The sequence below is a fragment of the Leuresthes tenuis genome, unplaced genomic scaffold, assembly GCF_036924035.1.
Source record: "Leuresthes tenuis unplaced genomic scaffold, fLeuTen1.0.hap1 SCAF_23, whole genome shotgun sequence".
NCBI classification, from domain to species: Eukaryota; Metazoa; Chordata; class Actinopteri; order Atheriniformes; family Atherinopsidae; genus Leuresthes; species Leuresthes tenuis.
Window position 1 is genome coordinate 8589911 of NW_027325377.1, and position 25170 is coordinate 8615080.

General features: G+C 37.5%; 2 protein-coding genes and 1 long non-coding RNA gene across 4 annotated transcripts in view; 1 reads left to right on the forward strand and 2 right to left on the reverse strand.

Annotated features, from left to right (window-relative positions):
• The window catches only part of mrps33 (mitochondrial ribosomal protein S33), a 216316-nt gene that overhangs the window by 62097 nt on the left and 129049 nt on the right, over nucleotides 1–25170 (reverse strand). The gene's annotated exons all lie outside the window — the stretch shown is intronic.
• tmem178bb (transmembrane protein 178Bb) overlaps nucleotides 1–25170 on the forward strand; it is a 105927-nt gene that overhangs the window by 52993 nt on the left and 27764 nt on the right. For both annotated transcript variants that reach the window (XM_072377572.1, XM_072377573.1), the window contains exon 3: nucleotides 2596–2709. In XM_072377572.1, coding sequence (XP_072233673.1) covers nucleotides 2596–2709 — 114 coding nt within the window. The remainder of the gene's footprint in view (nucleotides 1–2595; nucleotides 2710–25170) is intronic.
• Nucleotides 1–25170, reverse strand: part of LOC140282969 (uncharacterized) — a 65180-nt gene that overhangs the window by 637 nt on the left and 39373 nt on the right. The window lies entirely within an intron of this gene.

Here is a 25170-nt window from a genome sequence, read left to right on the forward strand (position 1 = left end):
CCAATCTCCCAGGACTTCAGTCATGCTGTTCGTCTTGCCAGAGATAATTAAAGCAGTAAACAGTAATCTTGTCAAAAAGAAGCGTTGCTTTCTCCATCAGCCAGAAAATTACAGATGAGTTGTGAATATGTAGTTTTACGCACTGTTCTCACATTGTGCTGATATTGGTGGTTGTTGGAGTTGGGTGGGGTAATCCTGGAAGAGATCCACATAATATCAAGCCCACTTAATTAAAAGATTACTGGAAACTAGATAAATAATAAATAGCAATACTCCACCTTCTGGTACGTTCCCATTGTTACATAGCTAACATTAAAGTGACAGCAGAATATGACATATGCTATAGTAAAGTTTTGTGGATGGATTAAAGTAACAAAAACATTTGTTACGTAAACTTTGCGAAAGGTAGATCATTAGGGGGAATCAAAACTAAAATGTCACAATTGTGGTAAATGACTCAGAGAAGATTCTGCTCCTAAAGCACTCCAAACACAGCCTGGTTTTATTACCTCAGTGAGTGATATTGTAGAAGTCTTTAAGTCCAACCAATAGGTCTTGACTGTGCTGTGCACATTGTAATTCTGGAGTTTCCTCTCATATTGGCACATACTATCTCATTATGAGTAAAGGCTGACTTCTGCATTGTCAGTAAACCATTTGATATATAATCTATAAATATAAATATAAAGTTCAAGTTAACAAAAATGTTCATTGAAAGTGGTCCGGCAAAAAAAGCCTATATAGGCATCTGGTTATATCTTTTTTTAAAAGGAGCAGTGTGTAATAATTATGGTGATTTATAAACAGAAATGGAATATGATACATATAATTATGTTGTTAGTGCTATATAGTCACCCTATGAAACAAGTCGTTATGTTTTTAGTACTTTAGAGTTTGCCTTTTTATTTACATATATCGCGCTCCACTCTACACAAAGGCTTACCCGGAAGGACACTGCTTGCGTCACCATATTGATTACAGTGGCCTAGAAGGGACAAAGGTTGGCGCAAGCGCGATTCGCTAATTTATGACTACTTTGAAGATGATCAGTTGATCTGATTAAACAAACGTAACATTTTTGCCGACTAATGCTATCCCTCTATCAGACTAGATACAACTTTATAATTTATATTTGAAAAAGTAACCTCAGAATTTGGGAAGGTGGTTTCACTCGATGGAGTGACACATTTGAGTGATGGATGTGTTGGATAGTGTGTGCTGCACGCAGCATCAGGCCACCATAGTTTCTCTGAAGCGTGTGTTGCGTTCAAAACACAATCAGAAATTACAGAATCTAGCAAATACCGTTCAATAGACCCAGAAATGACAGAATCTGACGAACAGCAGACAATTACACAGTGCTCCTTTAAAGTGAGAGATAAATAAAGGCAAAAACTACTGCATTTGTACATCCCATGACCTCTTGGATAATGTCAAGAAACAACCACCTGCACAAGTCTTTATTAGGTTGAGAGTGCTGTGAAAACCAAGATGATATGAAAGATACTGTATTTGACATGAAAAAAAAGCTAAATATAGCCTAACATGGTGGCAGGTTTCAAGCTGTTAGCTCATCTTCAAGGTAAAATAAGGACAGACCATGTTTATAAAGAACAAACTCTACAACAGATCACCAAGCGAGAGAAAAAAGGTCAAACTCAGCACTTGGAACACCATCTCTGCATTTCAGAAATAGCAACAAAACACCAACAAATTTGGTGATTAAAATTGATTTACATAAACTTAAGTCCTTCCTGTTTATGCTCTACAAAGGCTCCAGTGATAGTTTTTCTCAGAAGCACTACTATCTGGTGTAGTTGTAATGTTATACAGGAAGGAATGTTTTCTTCTTCAAAAGCAGATTATTTTAATCAGACACACCATTTTTTCCATAGTTATGAGCCTTACTTCATCCAGATAGTGTCTGTGCTGCTGCCATGAGAACAACAAACTGAAATGATTTGAAGCAGCTGTCATGGGAATAAATTACTGTGTGCAAGATATGTGGATGCTTATTGATTCCCCCCTCACTGGCTGAATGATTTGCTAATGCCTCCTGTGGTTCTTTCTCTTCTTTCTTCTTCTACCTTTAACTTGATTTTCATTTCATGAGAAAATAGATGTGTGTAACTGGAGTGTGTGAATAGTGTCAAATATGTGAGTCTCACTCTCAGTGTATGAGAGTAGGCAGCCTTGTTAATAGCCACTTTATTCTTCAAAGAGGTACTGGGTTCCCTTGCCAATGTTTTATCTTCACAGCTGTATTCCTTCACATTGACGTAATGTTAGATGGGCATGCAGACAATTTGCATATCAGCGACAATCTTGATTTTCAACTGAAATGAGTGGGCTACCTTATCTTTTTCTGTGTTTCATCAATCAATTATCAGTCATTAATAACCATCAATGTAGGCTGATTTGCAGTTGGCTATTTATTACAGGAGATGAGTGACTGGCTAGCATTGGGTAATTCAAAAATAGCATCAGACAAAGCCTCTCCGTCTGGATCATATCTCTGTGGAATTGTTTAGTCCTGTCTGAGTGGCTCTTATGTAACGACCTGTAAATCAATGTTGTTTCTCTATTACCCTACAGGTTCCATTGCAAGGTGCTCCTACATCAAGTACCACTACTCCTCGGCTACAATACCGAAAAACCTCTCCTACAACATCACCAAGACAATAAGGCAGGATGAATGGCACTCCCTCCGTAAGTCTGCTGTATGGTCTACCTGTCATTTCTTACATTACTTACACGTAAAGCCTTGTATGTGTGAAAATTGAAACTTAAAGGCTTTAAAAACATCCAATTTTTCTTCATGATTCAAACCAGAATTACTTCAACTGTCATTTAATCTAATCTATATTTCACTGGGTGATTTTTTTAAATTTCTTCCATTCTTGCTGCTTACTGAAGACAACAGTAGGAAGTCATTATTCTGGGCGTGCCTCTGTTGAAAGAATCAAACCAAAAAACATTCCACTACACCCCAGGTACTTTATGTACTGGGTCAGTCTACTGGCTAGTGATCAATAATCTTTAAAGGTGTTTTTCTACCTGCCATCTGTCCCACACTTTGTTCTTCTGTAGAATTTTTAGCCCACTTCTAATCAGAATCCTTTGAATATGGGTCATGGTGAAAGCTGTTGTTCAAAGAAAACAATTAATCGAATTATTTACCCAAATTGTCTGCAGCGCTTTGATAAAATCTAAATCTAAATTCACCTTCACCCCTTGTGATGATGACTAAAAAAGTAATATGGAAACTGTTTTTTAACATTATTTTCTTTGGACATTGTTAGTTCACAAGTAATTGACATAAACACGGGAATGGAATGTCACCAAGAAGTGGTTGACTGTTTCTTGTGACATTCTAGTTTTAGTTATCTTTCCTTTTAGATTTTCTTTTTCCATGTAATTATATATGAGGTAAGCACTCTCCTCAGAGCAACATTTTCATTTAAGGTCAGGCTCTTAGAATTGCTGCATATTATGTTTCAAGATGTTGTTGAGTCTCTTCAGCACCTGTATGCAGAAATAATGAGCATTATCTATGTGTTTTTGATAACGTGTCTGCGACCAGGAAAGAATGAATAAGCTGGGGAGGTTTTATCTCTACAGTACTGTTATCAGAGAAATCTATGGGGAGCATATTTACTTTTCGGATACCTGTCATTCACAAGTTGTGCATCTGGATGGTTTGTAGGTCTCTTGTTGCCTGGCCACTGAGCCAAGTGGAAACATGGTCTGACCTCAAACTGTCACTGTCTCAGTCTGAGTAGTCCTCAGCTGTTCGGTGACAGGCTTGGGGGAAAAAAAATCCACTGTGCTAAAAACCACAAAGGACTGCTCTTCTATTTTCTTCTGTCAGGAGAGGAATTATTTGTTATTTAAGGCTCTCCTGTAACAGATGACAGTAATTATGTATAAACTGTTAACTCAACTTGCTTGATTTGCACGTAACATTTCATGACTCCCATACTTTTCACTTTTTGTTGGCAACCTTTTTTACGGTCAAAGCTTCTGCATCAGCTTACTGGATTGTTCATGTTTATTTTTATTTTCTATAGACCGGCATCTTAGCTAGCATTGTTACTTCAGTCATGTTTGAACGTGTTTGCAGGCTGATTTGTTGCATTTTATTTGTTCAGGCTGTAATGCATTTTGTGAGATTAATTGTCTGTGACATATATGGGGTAACTGTGAGTAAAGCTGAAGTTGAAGCAGATAAAGTGATGGTTACAGCCCAATAGCTACCACCCCACAAAACAGATAGTTCAAGCCACAGCACAAACATTTAATTCTAGCTAAACTAGCTCACATAAGCTACGTTACCTTATGTCAATAAATTACCAGTAGTAGAAAGATGCTCAACATTAGGATTGTTCCCTGCCCACAAGGGAAGCATAGGCCTTATTTTCATTTAACCTTAAACAAAATAAATGAAATGTAACAAAAGCAACAAATGATAAATTAACTAATCAAATCATTCAAAGCTAGAAGTATCTTTAAAACTTAGTTATAAAAATTGCACTTTGTGGCCCAGGACTCAAAGAATACTCTTGAGTTATAAGAATCTCAGTTTAGGGACGGGTCTCAAAGTGATGACTTGACTCAGTGACCGACTGAGGAGCATTTTTGAAAAAAAAGTTAACGTACTCTTTAAGACTTCATGATTTTATTAATATCACCACTACATTGTTTTATTTTTCATATTGTCACCTACACAATCTGGTTGAGCAGATGTGCATGAATGAATCAACAAACAAAATCAGAAAACCAAAACTAACCAAATGTGAAGAAGAAAGAAAGAAAGAAAGAAAGAAAGAAAGAAAGAAAGAAAGAAAGAAAGAAAGAAAGAAAGAAAGAAAGAAAGAAAGAAAGAAAGAAAGAAAGAAAGAAAGAAAGAAAGAAAGAAAGAAAGAAAGAAAGAAAGAAAGAAAAGTGCAGCACTCTAACTGAAAAACCATTAACTGGGCATCTGTGGAAACAATTGGATATTCTACTAATAAAGTCTCTATCCTGTGAAAGAAAAAAAGAATGCCTGGCCAAGTTATTCAGTTATTGCTATTTGTTACTTTGGTTTTGACTCTAATGCAAAGGACAGAGTTGTAAGTGTCTTATCCTAACTTGGTATGCTGAGAAAAACATTTTGCTTATACTTAAGGCCACCCCTCCCAAGCCAGATATTTTTAATGTCCTTAAATGTCCTCTTTACTGGGCCTTACCATACACTACCTCTGTATTTGATAAACCCATGCCTGTAGCTACTTGCTTGTCATTGCAGTGACAGTCATAAATAGAATAAGGAAAAGCATGAATAAAACCCACTAAGAAAACCGAGTCCTAGGTAACACTTATTCTATTATGAGTCCAGCTGCAGAAGAACAATGTTTTAGATCTACACAGCCATCCTTCACACAGATGGATCTCATGACCATTATTGCTACTTATCATCAAACAATATTGATAAGCAAACAAAAATATCTATTTATTTTATGTTACAAGAATGTGGTCATTTTGTAGTTAAAAAACTGAGTCATCTTAACTTTCTGTCATCACAAGTTAGGGTTTGCTCTAGTGTGTCGATTGACATTTGCAGCTTGTTCTCACTTTGTGCCAAATAATTACAGTCTTACAAAATAATTCAGCAATTTTATGTTTTCTGAAGCACAAAGGGCTGACAAATGTAGAAAGTGATTAATCTGTCAAGTGATGGCTGATGGTTGCTTTTATTCAGTTCAGTTTCAGACCAACAAAGCAGCTATAGTGATAATTTATGACTACTTTACTTTTACTCTAGGATTATGTAAAGATGCAGTTACACTGCAGTTACAAATAATTTCCTGAATGCTGTACTTAAACATTTATGTATGTGTATACCAAATTTATTTAGGTATGCCTTCTGTGATTTTTGTAAATGTTTTCTAATGAGCCTAATTTTCAACTAGTCTCAAATCTATCATTTTAATCTTCAAGCTTAAGTCTTCAGCTTTCATATCACTTTCTTGAATACTTTTTTCACCGAATTTGCCAGTAATGGAAGAGGCAGTTTGTAACAGTTAGTATTTAAATTATATTAACTTTAACAAGTATTGTACCAAAATGCCTCTCTAAAATGAAGTAACTGAAAACTTTACTTAAATAGTGTTGCTCTTGGAGGCAAAATACAGTTCTCATCTCAGTACAACATTAAATCTTAATCTCAACTCCATCAGTAGCTCAATGAGCTAATTCCCTTCTTTATTTTCAACTGGGCGTTTACGGAGCATGTTGTTTTTGACTGCCTACGACTGGTGCCTTATCTGCTAGTACCTTTGCAATGTATCTCCATCAAACCTCCTTGTGATTTATGAAGTTGTTTTCTGTACGTTGTAGGCCTTTGCTGCATTTTCCTTACTTTAGGTATTCTACTTCTGTAGATAAAAGGTCAGGGAGGTTTCAGAATAGAGCCAACGACACAAAATATAAAATATTACGAACTGCTACTATGATTGTTGATAAAGAAAATGTAGAAGAGGAAGACCAACTTCTGTTATTTACAGCTGAGTTACCACAATTCAGTTTAGCCCTTCTAGTCTGTTTGGTCAGCAAGCAGAATTTAGGTAGTTCGCAATTTAACTTCAGATATATCCTGTACCATGTCCACCCACACTGCCTCAGGCCTTGTATGGATTAAATAAGAATGACAACCCAGTTTTGCCCCTTCTGTAGTGTGTGAAATTGAGCGCAGGCAAGCTTGACAAATTTCCCCCACTCCTATGACACAAATTTAAGGAAACATTGGGTTGACATGGACACTGCTTGAAAAACTCAGATGTACATGATACTCATTTGTTTCTGTCAGTCATAAAATCTGCAGCAGTCAGTACCCAAAACCCATTTTTCTATTATTACAGAACATCAAAGCAACAGCAGAAAGTACATAATATCCCTTCTTCCAGCCGTTGTCTGTCACAGATGCAGAAAGCAGCGAGGGGGCATACATTTTTGACATTAGCTTTTAGAGAGGACATGAAAGAAGTAGGTTTTCTCACAGTGCAGCTTAAGGATTTTGTTACTTCAAAAGGAAGCATAAGTTGTGAGCTGGGGGAACTGTCACTTAGTAACAATATATAATCCAAGGTAGCAGCAAAAGGTTGTGGCTGAGGCTAATTGTTCTGCAACCAGCCACTCTCAACTAATCTCATAATACTGATATGGCAAAATGGCTGTTGGTACATTTTGCAGGGATTTAAGTCATTTGGTAATATCCATGCACTGCTTTATATATATATATATACAGATATATATATCCTCTCTATCTGTCATTCTTGCAGCAATGGCTCTATGACAGTGAATATCACCATATACATGTGTTTATGCATTTAGCAGATGCTTTTATCCAAAGTGACTTACAGATAGGCAGATAGGGTAAGGTAGTACCTTTCATGCAGGGGATTTGAACCCAGATCTCCCACATAAAAGCTGGCAAACATACCACTACACTATCCAGTCCCTGGTATATGGTATATATACATATATATGTATATATAAGTTATATAGGTTGTACGATATATACATTTGAAATGGAGTGGTTGCTGCAGGCTAATAAAATTCTCAGTTTATGGAAACAGAAAAAACAACCATTTTTTCATAGTCGTTGCCAATAAATTGCACATGTGAAGGATTGCAGTCTGGTCTGTTAGTTTATTGATCTATTAAAATAGACACCCTAGAGCCAGATTTCCGTTTTAGGTGTACACCTAGTTATTTTGTACACACTAAGAGGAGTTTCATTGGAAGCATGTAACATATTAAGATGGAGTAAAATAGAGTTGAGGTGTTCTATGTCACATTATTAATATTAAACCCTGAGGGAAAACTGTGTCTGTTGTCTTCCACACTTTTTAAAGAGGGCTACAGTTATCTGCTGAACGTAAGCCAGTTTTGGAGATACAATGCTTGTTTCTCAGTGAGCATACTAATGCTCTGTAGCTGATTTAGAGTAACTATACTATAACTATATACTATACTTTTAATTCTAAACAAAATGCAGTTGAAAATACTTATCTGTGTTTGCGTGCTCCACTTGTCATGAAACATTGTTTTTTTGTAAAAGAAAATAAAGACAGATTTGAGGTGATCACTGTATGCACTCAAAAATATGTGTCTTGTAGTCAGGAAGCATGCTGTTGTCTTAGATCTGTAACATTTCTTTATCATCTTTCATGTGACAGACAGCGTCTTCATTTGAATGTGAGTTTTGTCTTAATAAATCTGAAAATAATTTCGGCAGAACTGATGTGTCACTCTGTTGCACAGTCAGCCTTGACATCTGTATTGTGTAAGATCCCTCATTGTGAAACTTGCCTTTCCAAGTGCTGTACAATATATTCAGATTTGATGAGAGAAAGATCAACACGTGCATGTTATGTATGATAGAGTCACTGAGCTACTGCACCGGAGGATCCTGTATCACATGTCTGTGGGAAACTTTGTTGTTTGTCTTCTCTGTTTTGCACCTTCATCGGATCATTCTATTTTTGTCATTGACAGAGATTAGAGCTTTAAAAAGTGTTTTCTACATCTCTCATATCACTATACAATGAGTAGTACTATACAAACTCTAAGTCTAGCTCAGAATTTATCAAATGATTCAAGGTTGAATTTACACAGCGCTGTGGACCTCTCTCTGCCAGGCAGTCTGATTAAAAAATGTCTACCACCTTATTTGCAAAATAAACTTTTATATTGCCATACAAATATGCTGTAAATGTAACTGGTCCAAAAGTTTGGGAGAAGACTTAGACTTAGCTTTCACTGACTGGTCCTTGGTTCATATCAACCTCGTACCCCATCTCTGCTCCGTTCAGAAGTCTTCTCCCTGTGTGGGAAAACTCCTCCCTATCTCCTTGTGTCCGGTACTTTTCCACTATAGGCTTCATCCCTCCTGTTTCTACTTCCCCTGTAAGCATGTAGCACTTTCTCTTAACACTCAACTCAGTCTCTTTCCTGTTTTAACCCTTCACACCATGGGGTCAATGCTTGCTCCCTTCAAAAAGGAGTGTATCAACTCTGTATAAGCACCCTGCATAAATATGTACAATAAAAGGCAATATCAAACCCTCAACACTAAGCAGCACACAATTATGGTAATGATAATTGATGTAGAAATCAGTTTGTTTCTATATTTAGACACAGTGAAGAGGCTGCTGATTGGCATTATATGCAAACACATCGACTTACACTGGATCTCAGCATCTCTCACACGTAAGGATGTAGTTGATCAGGTGGAAGTTTCATGAGCAGCCGTCATTGTGGTGGTTTCATTCCCTCCTCTTGATGGGAGGTACAATTTAGTATAATTAACATGGCAGAAACATGGTGATGACACATAATTGGTGGTACTTTATACTCCTTGTTACTTTCTTGTACGTTAGTTTCTTTATTCACTCCAGATGAGTGGAAACTGGTTTTATGGTGCCACGTGACCACAGTACCTGCATAGTGATTCATCACTGCATATTCTGTTAAGCTTCAGTCCAGAGAGAATCACTCACAACTGTCTCTGTCCAACAAAGACAACCACTTTAAGTTAAATGCTTCATATACACATCTGTTTTCCTCTTTAATGAACACAAAGCATTACCTAATCTCACTTTTTCATAATTGAGACCTGATACAACATATTGGTATGCCTGTGCTATATCCCTTGAGAGTGCCTTGGGCTTAACAGGCTAATGTGCAAGGATCTTTAAAAATGGCTGCAGTAAATCAACAGCGGTTATTATTCATTAACACTCTAGTGGTTTTACAACGATCAGATGGCGAGAGAGTCATTAATGTACATTGATGCATCAACAAAAGGGATTTTCAGACTGTGCCCAAAGCACAGCATGGGGAGCAGCCAATACCTTTTTTGAACCCCATTCGAATAGGATATAACATACCTATACTTAAATATGTTAAAAATAACGTTCAAGCTTGTGTTATCATTCTTATTACCCTGCAATTATCTATTCACAGTTTATTTAGTAATACAAATCTATAAGAAATATTCATGAGGTACATGCTTTTCCAAAAGAGAAAAGCTTCTTTGATAGTATTGATCATCATATCTGACATGATCCTGTAGTTGGTTGGCTCAGTTTTATCAGTGGGTGCATTTGGAAGAAAATCATGCAGTAGTTTCAAATGTTGCTCTATGTATACTTTGTGTCTGACGTGGATTCCTCTTCCAGTTGTATTGTCATCAGAGGACAGTTTTAAGCTGAACCTAGGATTACACCTGCATTCAGGAAAGCTCACTTTTGAGTGTTTCTGCTACAAGGTTTCCTCAGCTTTACAGTCACTTTCACCATGTTACCATTAGCAAAACTCCCCCAGGCATTTCACAACCCCTATCCAGGAGACAGGTAACTTTCATGATAATGGATTTTTTTTCTTTTTTCATTTCATTTCATAGTTTGTTGTGGTTTTTGCAAGAAAATCATTACAGAAATGTTGTCAATTTATACCAATTACAGCTGAATCTGTGCTAACCTCTTTTGGAGCTGCCATTGTCAAAACATTTAAAATCCACCAGTGGTTGCCAGTACATCAGACGCCTTACCTCAGCCACAATGGATTTATTTCAGTTCAAATGTATACAATATCAACTTGTAAAAAGTAGCAAAGCTAATGAAAGCAAAATATTGCATCAGATATTTGTACAATAGATTTTCATAATTATATTGTCAAATTTTGAATTTACTGCAGATATTCAGTTTTATCGTTATTATTCTTATTATCATTGCAATAATTCTCACTCTAACTCTAACAAGCTGAATTTGCACCTGCGTAAACGTTAAGCATGAGTTACCGGTCTTTTTCTGAGCCACACTTTTCAGTTATTTTTTACAAACTCAGTATTCAAACGTTGATGCCCCCTCCCAGCTCATAGAGTTACACACAGCAGCTGTGTTTAGGAGCGGAAGTAAGTGAACGAAGAAAAAAAAAACAGAACAAGAAGTACTAGTTAAAAAACAAAACAGAAAAGCAGGAAGATGAAACATTTGTTTACTGAATGTTTCGCAGCTGTTGTGTTCCAAAGCACAAATGAACATGTTTATTAAAAGATTTTATGGGGGTAGAAGAGCTCAATTGATCTGATCACCATGTTTATACTGTCCTCACACCTGCAAACATTCATTGGCCAATGACTGCTTGCCTATTGCCTAAAGGCTTCAGCCTAGAATAATCCTAAACACAACTAAATAAGAAATACCCTAAAAACTACAGCTTTTCTGTTTAATGTTGTTTTTTTTTCCTCTAGAACCAGTATAGGCTGACCATTACTGGCTGTCAGTGGGGTATAGTCATCCAGTGCAGGTCACAGCAAGGTGTATACTGATTCAGATTAGTGGGCTGCTGTAATGTTACTGTCATGCAACCCTCTTAGAAGAGGATGATAAGTAAAAGATAGCTATGGCTTAGAACACACTTGAGAAAGACTGCAAGGTCAGACAGCGCAGAGGGTGCTTTCAGTAGCATTAGTCAATGTCAGCAGAGATTGCTGTGAGGAAGTTGACGAAAGTAGATACTGCAATTAAACTTTGAACTATAGACAATTTTGGAACAATGATAATAATAATAATACCCTGATAACACACTATTGCATAACCTAAAACACAAATATCATCATACTAATAAGTTATTTTTCTCAATAATGAAACTGCCTCCAGTGTTTTGCCATTTCCAATAAAATCACTGTGATTCAGTCTGATTCAAGCTTCAAAAACAATGGATTCTTCTCTTCTTCAAATTCAAGCTAATCCTTCTGCTATCCTAAAATTTCTCAGACCTTATAAGGCTCTTGTTTTCATGTTTTGCTCGACATGAGGATTGAATTCTTTCACATCCAAATAATGTCATTTTTATAGTAATTAAGTAATTATTTTATAGTAAACACCACTGTATCGCTGACTGATATAAAAAAGATCACGAGCACTGATAACAACAATCTTTTGCGTTCTAATGGGGGCTGAAGATATACAGCTTGTTTCTTCGTACAAGTATGAACCTGAATGCCTGTACAGGTCCACCTTAATAAATCAGGTCCATGAGTGTCATCAGACTTCAATGTTCACTTTAACGATATTCAAATTTGTTATTGTACATTTATGGTTCAGGATCGGTTGAACCCCTTTGGACTTTGTTGTTGGCAAGCCGTTGGCTGCTTTCTACATAATTTCGCTGTATATGGACCCAGTTGTAAACGAGCTTGTTGAGAACTGATGGATCAAATCTCAAATGACGTTCTGAAAATGAGAATACACCCTGAGCATGCGTAACTTTAAATGTCCAGCAAGGGATGCTCTGTATAAAGGAGTGGCAAGTCAATTCATCATGAGTGTGGTCACACTTAAAATATGTAAAGTGTGTTCTGGATAGTTTTTTTTTTAAACTTTTTTGGTGTCAGGGAGTATCTGGACAAACCTTTAGAAAAGCTAATCGATTTCCTACTCTACTTTCTTTCATATTATTATTGAATATGACTTGGGACCATCGGGCTGTGGTCTGATTGGGTTTTCCAGCTAATAGCTCACAGTTGTAGTCATCTACATATGTTTGCAAAAAAAAACACTTGATAATGTCATATAGCTTTATTCTACACTTTGGGACAATGCCTGTGAAAATATGAAACTGTGGAGTTTCTGATGTGTGGTGTATCAGATGGTGCATGACTTGTTCTAGTTAGAGATTTTAGGTCATCTTTGACTTCCTCTAGTCAATTAAGAGTGACGTGGTTTCTCAATAAACTGTATGTTGTGCTATTTTCTCTTGGCATTCCAAATACATTTATACATATTAAGAAATATCTCTCTTCATACACTTACCTCCACCAGTGTTGCGTAACACCTGTGCCTGAATGGTGCAGCAAAAACCACAGCCATGCCAGGTATAAAAGTTTAAAGTTTGCAGCAATTCATTTGAATACTAAGAAAATGCTAAGGAAAAACTCCCATAAAAACATGTGCATTAGAACCAGCTGTAACCATCAGTCACAGATTAAGGGCTGTGCCTTTTGGTAAATACCAACACTAAGGAAATTAAGCCTACATTTTTGCAGCTACAGTTACAAAAAGTAAATACATGAGGCCCTAAATCTTTCAAAGACAGACCTTGATCAGGAGGGGAAGTGAAGTGGGGTGAAGGTTCTTTTCTTATAGAAAAATTATTATATTACATGGAGCCTGAAGCTTCTTCTGGCTATGTCTATGGCACAAACCTTCTCCTCTGCAAAACTGCATTGTTTAAGACAGCTATGGATTATAAAATTTGCTCTTTTGCAGCCTAAGCTTTCCAAGTTAATTTAGTGCCCCAGTGGGGGATAATAGCTGTCTGGTTTATTGCTCTCATGGATTAATGTAAAGCAAACACGGAATATTGATTTAGGAGAACTAAAGAACATTATCAAACAGATTCAGATTTTCCTTATTTATTACTCTAAGCTCAGACTCTTCTAACACTTTGCAGAATGAAATTGTCACGATTCAAGTAAACTGTGGTTAGGACCCAAATGCTGGACTTCAAGAGGGAGAAGGCGAGGACAGGCAGTAGATGACGAAAGACTTTATTACAAACTTAAATGTAACTAAGGTTACATGAACTAAATAAAGAAAAGACTGATGGACCAACTGATAACAGGGTGCTGCTACAAAAACACTGAATACAACAATGAACAAAGGAAAACCAGGAGAATACTAAAGGAATGATGATGGAAATTAATAACAGGTGGGGCAATTAGCATCATAAACCACATGTAAGGCAAAAGTAATTAATACAACAAATACATGGGGAAAATATTACAAACTAAAACACATATACATAGATACACACAGAGATGTAATACAAACAAAAGTAATTTCTGATTTAAAGGTTAATTTGAAGGGATCGGGAGTTGGGGGTATAGAGTGATACGTGACAAGTAGTGTGAGGCTGTCATTTCCAGGTTCACCCAGCCAAGCTGGGAGTTTTTACACATTAGCTGCCCAAAAGCATTGCCTATTGGGGCGAGAGGCAGGGTACACCTGCGACAAGTTGCCAGTTAAAGATATAGGCTAGAGGAAATAAAGAAGTTTGGGAATAACAACTATCTTAATGTAGCGTATCCAACCCACAGGGGATATTGTAAAATGGACAAGTTCTTCAAATATGTCTCAGTCTTCTTGACTGGTTTCGCAATAGTGATACAAGTCATTACATTACAACATGTTAGTTCGGGGGGTGGTGACGGAAGCAGCAAAGAGACCAAGACAGGACTAACGGAGAAGGTGAGGTAAAAAAATCAAGAGTACGAGCAAGACATGGAACAAGAATAATTATCAGATTGGATTTTACTGCTTGACAGTTCAAAGAAAAAACAGGATAATAAGACAGATGCAGACTGTGCTATGTTGTTGCTATCAATAAGTAATAACTGATTGTTTTGTGTTGGGTAATGTTTGCTTTACTTTGCAGAGTTTGTAAAGTTGCCGACCTCTGGGTTTATAATGATTAAAAGAATACAATAGTTTCTCCCTATGCTCAGCAGCAGCTGTGAATCAGTGGGGATTGAAGCTGATGTTGATTACTATATCCATCCATCAATCCATTTTCTATACCCGCTTAATCCAACTGTGGGGTCGCGGGGGGGCTGGAGCCTATCCCAGCCATCATTGGGCGAGAGGGAGGGTAAACAGAGGGACAGTTCACCAGTCCTTGATTACTATAGTAAATCTAATATATATTCCTGACGTTTACCTTGATGCTCTCTACTTACAACAGTGGTTACATCCTGCAACCCCAGGGAGAGCAAAAGTGCAAAAAAAGATTCCCAGATTCTCTTTTGTTATTTTAATAATACATCTGATGTTATGGGAAGACTGCCGTCATGTCTTGTCTAATAAAATAATGGAGGACAACACTAGGGATGATTTTGAGATTCCTGTATAAGAGCGATGTGTAGTAGCTATAGACTTTATAGCTACTACAGTGCAAATGGTATGTCTCCCTTAAATTAAATGGAATATAGCCCTCCAAAGGGTGTCTGGTAGTCAGCCATATTAAAAAATTCTCATCATACATGTCTTTTAAAAGTTGTACAAAAAAATATTTTCACATTATTAGTGAGTATTTTAGTGAGTTAGTGAGTAGTATTTGATGTATACTGCAGTTGTGCTAATCTACTCCATATTTGCCCATGTAGATAATCCTTTTCTGCATGTGAGCTTTTTCAATTGCTGAAAATAGCACTAGCATCCTTTTCTCTCCACTTCCATTCAAAATAGATGGGGGAAGTATCGTTTCACATCTGCAGTGTACAGTCAGGTTTGTGAGTCATAGTAGGCCGTGGATCTATCTGATAATACTTTGGTCAGAAGATTTGACAACCATTCTTACCCCTTAATAACAATTAATTGATGTGAAGAAATTAAATGACAATTTCTCTCAGAAGAAAATGTCTTTCTGTTTAATCAATCAGTGGTGCTTTTGAAGCTTCATGAAGTGTGTTTTCCTTACTGTTCTGTTAACTCAGCACAAGCACTTCATTGAGTTTCTGAGGAAAAATAAAAGACCAACTTTCACTGTAATGTTGTGATGTGAAATCATGCTGCCAGATGTGTATTTTTCAAAATCTTGTAGCAATAGCAAAGCATGTGACTTCAATTAGTGATTGCTGTTTTGACCAATTTTGGGTCTGGTAGGTGTCACTTTGAGTAGCACAGGACTGTGTGCAAGATAAGATTGTGAAGACAGCAAATGTATCAGAGTCTGTCAGAGCTCATTTAGCTGACTTTTATGAATAATATTTTTGTCTGCTAATGCTAACCTTGTGTTCAGAAAATATTCTAGGGACCAATGCATAATGTGGCATAATGGAAGGAAGATGAACCATTCATTTGTTGATTGAGAAATATAAACTATATTTAGTATACAAAATGGTAGTGCACCGAATAGTTTTTAGCATCACTTTCAGACTGTACTGCAAACGTTAACACTGGCAAAACATAATCAAAAGTCAGGAGATCACCAAAGCCTGTGGGATTTGACCTAGATTGCCATCTAAAGCGAATAAATAAGCCAGCAGGCATCACATTTCCATCAAAATATATTTGTGAATGTCTGCGGTGTCTGTATGTGTGTGTATATGGGTGCCTGTCAAACACACATATACATATACACAAATAAATATTACAAACAAAAAACATTGCACTCAACTAAAAATTGTCAGTACCTCAAGCACAGACAGATGTGAACAGTAAATGGCACCAATAAGATGACTTCATAGTCGTTGACAGCAAGTCTCTATAGGATCATGAATTTGATAAATGTTTCCATCCATTCCATTAATCTTTTAACACTTATAAAATATGTAGCACTTATGAAATATTTAACTAATTTAAACTTGATGGGCAGATGATTAGCCTATAACCAACAGTTATGTTTCTTTTAAACATAAGAAACCTAATTCTTGAAACAGAAGTTCCGCTAATTAGCATATGGGTACAGGAAGCATAGTTATGCTATTTTTTAACTACTGTGGCTATATTTACATGATAATAAATACACATATTATCAGTGATAATAAACACGCAGCTCTTATTTTTCCTGGGATAAATAAAATACCTACAGCTTGTCAATGTCAGTGAATCAGTGGAACATGGTCCCATCAAGAGATGAAAGACAAATGTAGCATTATTAGTAAAAAAAGGCTTCAAATAAACCATGTGATTGTTATGGGCTGATCCTCGACAAAAACCCCAGTAGGAGGCTCTATATTTTACACCTCAAGCATATAACATGCATGAGGCATCATTCATTTTGTACATATGTGCATTTTTGTAAGGGTTAAAGTGCCTCTGAGAAATTATGCATACTGTGCTGACTAGCCATCAAGGAAGACAGAACACATAATTTTCAGAATACTTGCAAAAAAGATTGAATAAGAGAAAGGCTGGGGTCTTAACAAATGTTACTTTTCAGGGAGAGCACCACTTGATACTGATGCACACACAGACACAGCCCTCAGACACTCATATTTTGACAGGAATTAAGTTGAAAAACTTAATTTCTGCTGAGGGGCTTGAGAAGACAAAAGCCTTCTTTTGCTGACTTATGATAATGTGTGCTGCAGTCAGCAGCATAGTGTTATTTTCTGTCTGGAATAGGGGTTGACTGTGAATCCTTTCAGTGACCTGGAAGTAATCACAAGCAAAAAGCAAGTTTAGGAGGCATAGATGTGTTTGGGGAAGAGACAGGCCTCTAAATAAGACCAATGCATGCTGTTGAATCGTATGTGCTTTGTACATAAACAACTAGGATAGCATACTATGATGCAAGTATGATACCTGGGTGAGAACTTAGGTGTATCTCATTCATTCATGATACAGTTCACCTAAGTGATTACTTACAATAATCAAAGAAAGCATGCAGTTGCTAACCTTTGTAACCAAATAAAAATAGTCCAACTACCTCTGGTCATGAGATATGAATAGTTAACTTAAATGTAGGCTGGCAAAATTGGCTTGAAGGGCTTCGAATAGAGCTGTTCCAGTCATCTAATTAGGACACTTGGAGGGCACTGTCCTTTGGAGATTTTCTAGGTACGCCCAGCGGGAAGACAACCAATCTAGAATTGGTTGGAGGAAGCAAGATAGATCATCTGGCCTGGGCGCACTAGGATGAGCTAAAAAACATTATTGGAGAATTGAAATGCATGGAATACTCTGCTGATCTGCTTGTTGTCACTCAGTCTCAGACAAGGAAATCTATGAAGCCTAATAAATGTGGGTGTCTGTTCACATCAGTAGTGACCAGCCTTGGCTCATGTTGCTCTTCGCCAAAGGCAGTACGAGTATAGTGTATCAAGGGCTCTACTGATTCCACATTGTCTTCACTACTGCCTCTGCCTTCCTCCTGTCTCTTGTCCCTCTACTTGCAAGTCAACACTTTCATGACACCAATTAGTGCATATTAGCCAGCAGAGGCAGCAGTGACAAATGCTTCAGTCACACAATTCAGGGCAACTGTAGCTCTGGAGGAGGAGCATTTGTCTGCCAATTGGAAGGTTGGTCGTTCATTTCCTGGCTTAATTGAACTTCCTACTTCCCTTCCCTCTTTTGGCAAGACTCTGAACCCCACGTTGCCTCGGCATCCATTGGTGTGTGAATGTGTGTGATAGAGAAAGAGTACTGCCGAGCCTGTAACACTGTATTGACTGGCACAGTCAGGAAGACACATTGTATTAATTATGCATACACATGCCCATCATGGCTGCTTCATGTATCCTGCCTTTGTTTGGAGCATTGTTGGAAACATAGTGGCATGTTTTTTTCCGGTGCGAGTCATCAGGTGAGCCCCTTGTGGAACCCAGTAACAGGTGTAGTACTCAGGCAAGTATGAGAACAATTACACCAACAACGGAGAAAGTTACTTACGTGAATATGTGATTAAAAGGCAAATATAATGTGTGGGAATGAGTGAATGCGGCTTGCGGTGTAAAAGCCACATTCAACAATGCGGCTTGCAAGTGGTCAACTAGACAAGAAGCGTTAAAAAGAAAAAAAACATACATTACAGTCCATTTGTCGTTACCATTTATAGGTAACAGCACGCTAAGGTAACTTCAGTTGCAGGTGAAAAAAAATGCTAATTCAAAACAAAAATAAATATGCCTGAATAAAAAAATAAAACAGACCGTCAGCTGTGTGACAAAATCTGGTGTGGAAGCAGAGGAAAATAAGAAATAACGACAATGCATGACACAGGTAAGGAAAGAGTAAAACAAAGGAGTTGCTCTCCTATGACTCGCTGCTGTACAAACCGATCTTTTTAAGCCTTAAGACGATGCTGACAGGCCTCACTAAATCGTGCATGAACAGAAAAAATAGCTTTACTCATGGATCCTGAATCCAAAATGAACTTTAAAAGACAAACAAGAAATAAAGAGGAAGTCTACAGGTCAATGCATCAAGTAATATTAACCTGAAATGAAGGTTCATCCTTGTTTTTCTGTAGGAGCAATAAGTTTCATATATCAAAAGTTGTTGATCTTGATTGTTGGCAAAATATCTTAAGAAAAGGTATTGTGTTTTAGTTGTTCAATCTTGGTTCCTAGAACCTGTGATAGTTGCCTGAAGGCACAATTAAACTCTTTAAGAATGTCTACAAAGTCCACACCATGGATGTGCAGATGATCATACCTGCTTGGAAGACATATTCTGCAAATGTGCTGTGAATTAATATTTACCTGAAAAGGGTATTGCGTGTATGCGCATAAATCAAGTGCACAAACAAGTTTTAGCAGTAAAAAAAAAAACTTCTCTGGATATTTTTTTTCTATGTCATGCTGCAAACAATCTTTGAGACTCAAGGCACAAAGAACTTAAAAGTGCAGCCCTAAGTTCTTGATGTATTAACATGTATACATATTAAGTTCTAACATGATGTATTATACTGAATGCTGTATGTTGCATCAAATAGAAAACAAAGAAATATAGCAACCAGCATCTTATTTGCAACGTGGATCTGACTAATCTTTTTAGATTTGTTCCTATTTGTACAGAGCCACGGGTAATTGAAAACTGTAAGTACAATCTCATGGCTGTCTGCTGCAGCTCCTTACATATTTCAAAGCCCTACAGGCTGCACCTCACTGCATTTCTTCAGAAAGACACCCCTCCTTTCTGTCTCCACTCAGTAGTGTATCTCTGAAGGAGAAAACATTTACCTCCACCCCCACTAAGTGTACAGCTCAAAGCTGTATATTCATTATCAAGTGATAGACTAAACATTGCAATCAGTCACGTCACCTGTTGTCTCTTCTATGCTAGGAGCACTTGTGTGGGTGTATTGGCTAGTCTCTAGGACTGGTCCACAGGCTGTAAGCAGAAGCTCAAAAACAGGAAACAGAGCAGTGCAACTAGCATTTAAGTTTTGTTTAGAGAAAATGCAAACAGGACAATATTACTGAACCAGTTTTGTAATCTGATGTTTGTAGGTAAAACAGCTTTGTTTAAGTAATCTATTACATGCACATCTGATTGAAATGGTACTTTTAAATCTACCATTCAATCAATCTGTCTGCAGATTGATTAAATGGTAGATTCTATTCAATTGAATTGCTGCAGTATTTGTTAAGATTAGATAAATGCTATTGTTATAGATCACAAAATTCAATATAAATCAGTTGACAAACATTAGAAAGTTGAAGTGTGGCAGAGAAGAGAGGTGTGGTAGATCTCTAGCTTGTCAACAACTTAGCTGATGAGTGCACATGCAGCATTGGCAAGTAACACAGGTGAACTGGAAAATGGAAATGGACAGGAACTCACATCCAACTGCTCAACATCTGGCGTGCAGAAACACTCCTTCCCAGTGACATGTCCAGGACACAATCTGTTGTTAACAAGCACTGTGATCCTCCTCCTTCACTGTTACCTTTGTCTGCAGTCTCTGCCTGCCCATATCGTCTTAAAACCGAGTGTTAGGAGTTGTTCCTGCAGTCAGGTATCGACGAAAACAAATAATATTGCCTTCCTGATATTGCTGCTGTGTTCACATTAGGAATCCAATTTTGTCAAATTTTTCCTGCCAGTAATCTCACAATTTCCATTATGATCAAGTGAAGAAATGGTTTAAATTTCTTTCACTTTTCGGGTCACATTTCGGGTCTTATTCTAGGAATTACATGGGTTTTGCCAGGAATCTTGCCAGGATATATATATATATGATGAAGCCACAATATGTCGTTGACTGGTAGGGACTGTGTAAGTTTATTTTTGATGTTTTAGCATTTTGCATCATCAATTTCTTGTGCCATGCTTGGTTTAGGGGCCTCACATACCATCATTGGTACTGCCGCTGTTGCATTTTCTGTTGCGATCTTAAGACCAACAAAATTCCCCACATGGTCACTGTTTATCAGAGTGCCTCTGTTTGCAGCTTCTGGTCTGAGTGATCAGGTGTGCCCCCTTGAGGAATCCTCCAGTAACAAGTGCAGTTACGCTGAGAACAGTGGAGCTATCTCCACAGCATCATGCTCCCACCACTATATATCACTATGGGGGTTAGGTTCTTTGGGTGATGAGAGGTCTTGGCCTTCTTTTTGCCATAAAGTTATGTTTAATCTCATCTGACCAGATTGCTTTCTTGCATATGTGTAGGGATTCTCCCAGAAACTTACTGGGGAACTTAAAATACGTTTTCTTGTCCTTTTCTTGAAGCAGTGACTTTTCTGGCAACTCTCCCATGAAATACAGATTTCTGAAGTCAACAGCTCTACCCTTTAAGTCACAAGGGGCATTTTAAACATAGGTTTGTCATCAGGTTCAACACCCCAATTTATGTTGTTAAGCTTTGTAGCTTGTCTGAATTAGGCAATAATTGCCCCTCTGAGTAATGCCCTCCTTGCTTGGTTCATGAGTTTTGGTGATCTGACCTTTCTTGGCAGGTTTGGTTGGTGGCATAGTCTTTTCCAATGAGTGCTGTGTAATAATTTCATAATGTAGCAATGAGTACTCGGTACCCAATAGATCAACATTTGTTGCAGGGCATTGTGACTTGTGTGAAGATGGTTCTCTAGCTGCTACTGTTGTCTGTTGTTTTGGCTTACATTCTCTGTCTGTTACGATGGTCATATCAGGTGGAAAAGCTGCATTATCACTGGGCTGCATAAACAGTTTGTTTGGTCCTGTGATTATTTGTAGTTAGACTGGATAGTAAGTACATTTTAATCCTCAGTTTGTAATAAAAATTAGAGTTGTGTCTTGTGCCAATGTAAGGATAAATGTGCTTTCCATACTTTTAATGTTGCATGTCTTGCCAGTGCAGCAGACAGATGATGAGCCTGCAATGTATTTTTTTTCTCATAAAGTCCTGGCCAACAGTTAATCCGGTTAGTCATATCACAGAGATTCTGTATCCACAAGCCCAGAAATCATCAAGTCATTTAGCCTGACTGAAAGTTAAAAAAATAAAAATAAGAAAGAGCTTAGCTTAGGCTACTTACACCAGCTGTCACATATGATTTCACAGTGCACTGCTGCCCTCCTAGTTTTTTGTAATTAGCTCAAAGTTATCCTCTTCAAGAGTTGCTGTCCTCATTCCCTCGATTATATAAGATAGTATGAGCTGAACAAAATGAAACCCAAGCACTTGCCAACTGTAGCCCGGAAACTAATGATATAGTAATGTTCATAGTTTCATCCATGGTATTTATAAGTGTCATTGAACACTGCTGAGATCTCAGGTGATGGCAATGGTCAAGAGACTTCCTTCACAAGAAGAACGACAACATAATAAGTTATTTTTTCCACATGACTAATCAAGAATAATATTCAAAATTACAGGAGAAGGACCTTTTGCAGAGTTATGGTTCAAAGCACAAAATCTGCACGTAATCTAATGACAATTTCATGTCATAAGATTACGGATTAACCAGATTTTTTTTTTTTTTTTTACCAGACCCCCATGTTGGCCAAGAGAACATGACATGAAAGGTTGTAAATATTTAATACTGTGACTCAACAGATGTCAACTGTCACGAAAGTCCCCTTTTTTTCTCTCTCCCCCACTATATGGATGTTGTAATTTTCTAAATCTGTCTTGTAATGGGAAATAATCACACATTCCACCACTCTGAGATTTGACCTTGAGAGTTATACGATAACTGTATCAATTCAATTCCATTCAGTTTTAATATATAGTGCCAAATCACAACATACATCATCTCAAGGCACTTCAGAGATACAGTCCAATTCAAGCCAGTTAGAGTACAAAAATAGTCACATTTTTTGAAGGAAAGTCTCTTTTTCCCATTCTTCAAAGCAAAACTGCTCCAGCTCCATCAATTTCGATGAGTTCTGCTAGAGTGCAGCAATCTTTAAGTCACCCTAAACCCCTTGAGTGTTGTCTTTACTGGTATGTTTAGGGTTGCTGTCCTGCTGGAAAGAACCTCCTCCCAATGTCAAATCACTAGAAGACTGAAACAGGTTTTCCGTGGTGGTGCCTTTCAGAACAGATTTATATATATGCAAAGACTGTATGACACTTTTTTACACACAGGTGGACCTTATTTAACTAGTTATATGACTTATGAGGGTAATTTGTAACACCAGATCGTATTTGGGGGTTTCATAGAAAAGGATGTGTGTACATATACATGCATGACTTTTTGTTTTTTAATCAGTTTTTATTTTCTATTTCACTTCACCAATCTGGACTATTTATTTGTAGATTTTCACCATAAAATACCCCCAAAAAATCTATTTAGATTTGAGTTTTTTTGTTTGTTTTTTTTACAAACACTGCTTGCTTACACCAAAGTATGTCCACATTCTCAAATGGTATTTGTATGATATTTATGTAACTATGCAACTAGAGCGAGCCACTGAGGCTTCTGCTAAGGATTCCATAGTAGTTACTACCTTGCAGTCCTCCTGGTGGGGATCTTCATCATCGTTGAAAATATAGAAGTTGTAGATTTGGCCACTTTGAAATATCCCGTTCATCTATGGATATTATTGATTAAATATTGATCATGGGCCACATCACTGTGTAAGTGTGGTGGTTAGCATCGTCCGTCACCTCACAGCAAAAGATTTCCTGGTTCAAATCCCAGCTGGGACCTTTCTGTGTAGAGTTTGCATGTTTCCCCCTGTTTATGTGTGGGTTCTCTCTGTGCCCTCTGGCTTCCTCCCACTGCCCAAAAACACTCATGTCAGGTTGATTGGTTACTCTAAATTGACACTAGGAGAGAGTGAGCATGCATGGTTGTTTGTCTAGTTTGTCTCTATGTAGCCCTGTGATGGACCTGTGAAATCTTGTGTACCCTGCCTCTTGCCCAAAGACAGATGGGATAGGCGCTGGTATAGAAAATGGATGGAAATCTTGATCAAAGTGTTGTGCTTGTCAGCGGTCATATTTTCTTTCTAACACTGTGCTGTTCTATAATGCTTGGCATATTGTTTGAACCCAATCTGAGTCTGAATTTGGCACATTCGGCCACTCAAGTACTTAATTGTTTGTTCTGGCCCAATACAGGTCAAGCCGAAAAACCGGCTAACACATGGGTGAGACCCCTAAGCTGCAGCACAACTAACCAATATATTTGTGTAAAGATGGTAGACATTTAGGTTCAGCCAAACCAAAAGCACTTGTGTCCCAGCACATTCTTGAAGCAATATAACTTTTGGAATTATTCAATAACTTTTGACAGCAAGATGGCACACAAATAATCTTCATCTGGTTTTGAAATTCCAAGGTAGGTTGCAATATTACTGGGTTGCATAAGCAGAATGTGCGGTTTAGTGATTATATCCAGTTAAACTGGGTAATAATAATTAACACAAATTTCATGTACAATATTTTCAACTATGCTTTCATAAACCCATCCATATGCTATACAATATGTCTCTAACAGGTGGCTAAAACTGACATATAAAACAAGAGTAAAACAAGACTTGGCAGTATAATATATTCTAAGGTGGATCTTTAAGTGGAAATAATTTCCTGTTGGTGTAAAAATGTCTATACTAGTATCTTCTGTAACCTGGTCACTGTTTATTTTTTATAACTTTGTATTTAGGGCCAGGGTTGTTGAATGTGCAAACAATGCAAGATTATGTAGACAGAGTTATACTTTATATTCCAAATGTATTTTCTGGCGATACTTTTTAAGCAACATTATCCTCTATCATTCAACTTTAAGTTTAAAATGAGGCAGCATAGGATATAAGCCAAATACAATGAGATGAGTGTGTGTGTGGGTGTACAAATGGTGAATGGAAACATCATATCAGCCAGTGCGCCAGTATCTCTGCATACATACAGCTTATCTCTGTGCATTGGAAGGACAGTGTGTTAAGCTTTAGAACTGTGAGGCGTCAGGATTTGTCAAGTTGGCTTTTCAGCACTACTGCTTATCTCCTGAGTGCACGTGGGCACTGGGACCTCCCCACAGTCTGCAAAACCAAGGTCATATCTTCTCCCTCTCTCTTCTAGTAGTTCTGTGTGTCCTTCTCTCCATGTTGTTTGTGGGAATAGAAACTGTACTCCTCAGATGGTACATCATGTGCTTACAAAAACAAGCTACTGTATGCTGAGAGAGCCAGGATAGAAAGGGTTGTCAAGGCTTCACTTTTTCTTTTCACCTCAGTAAGTGGT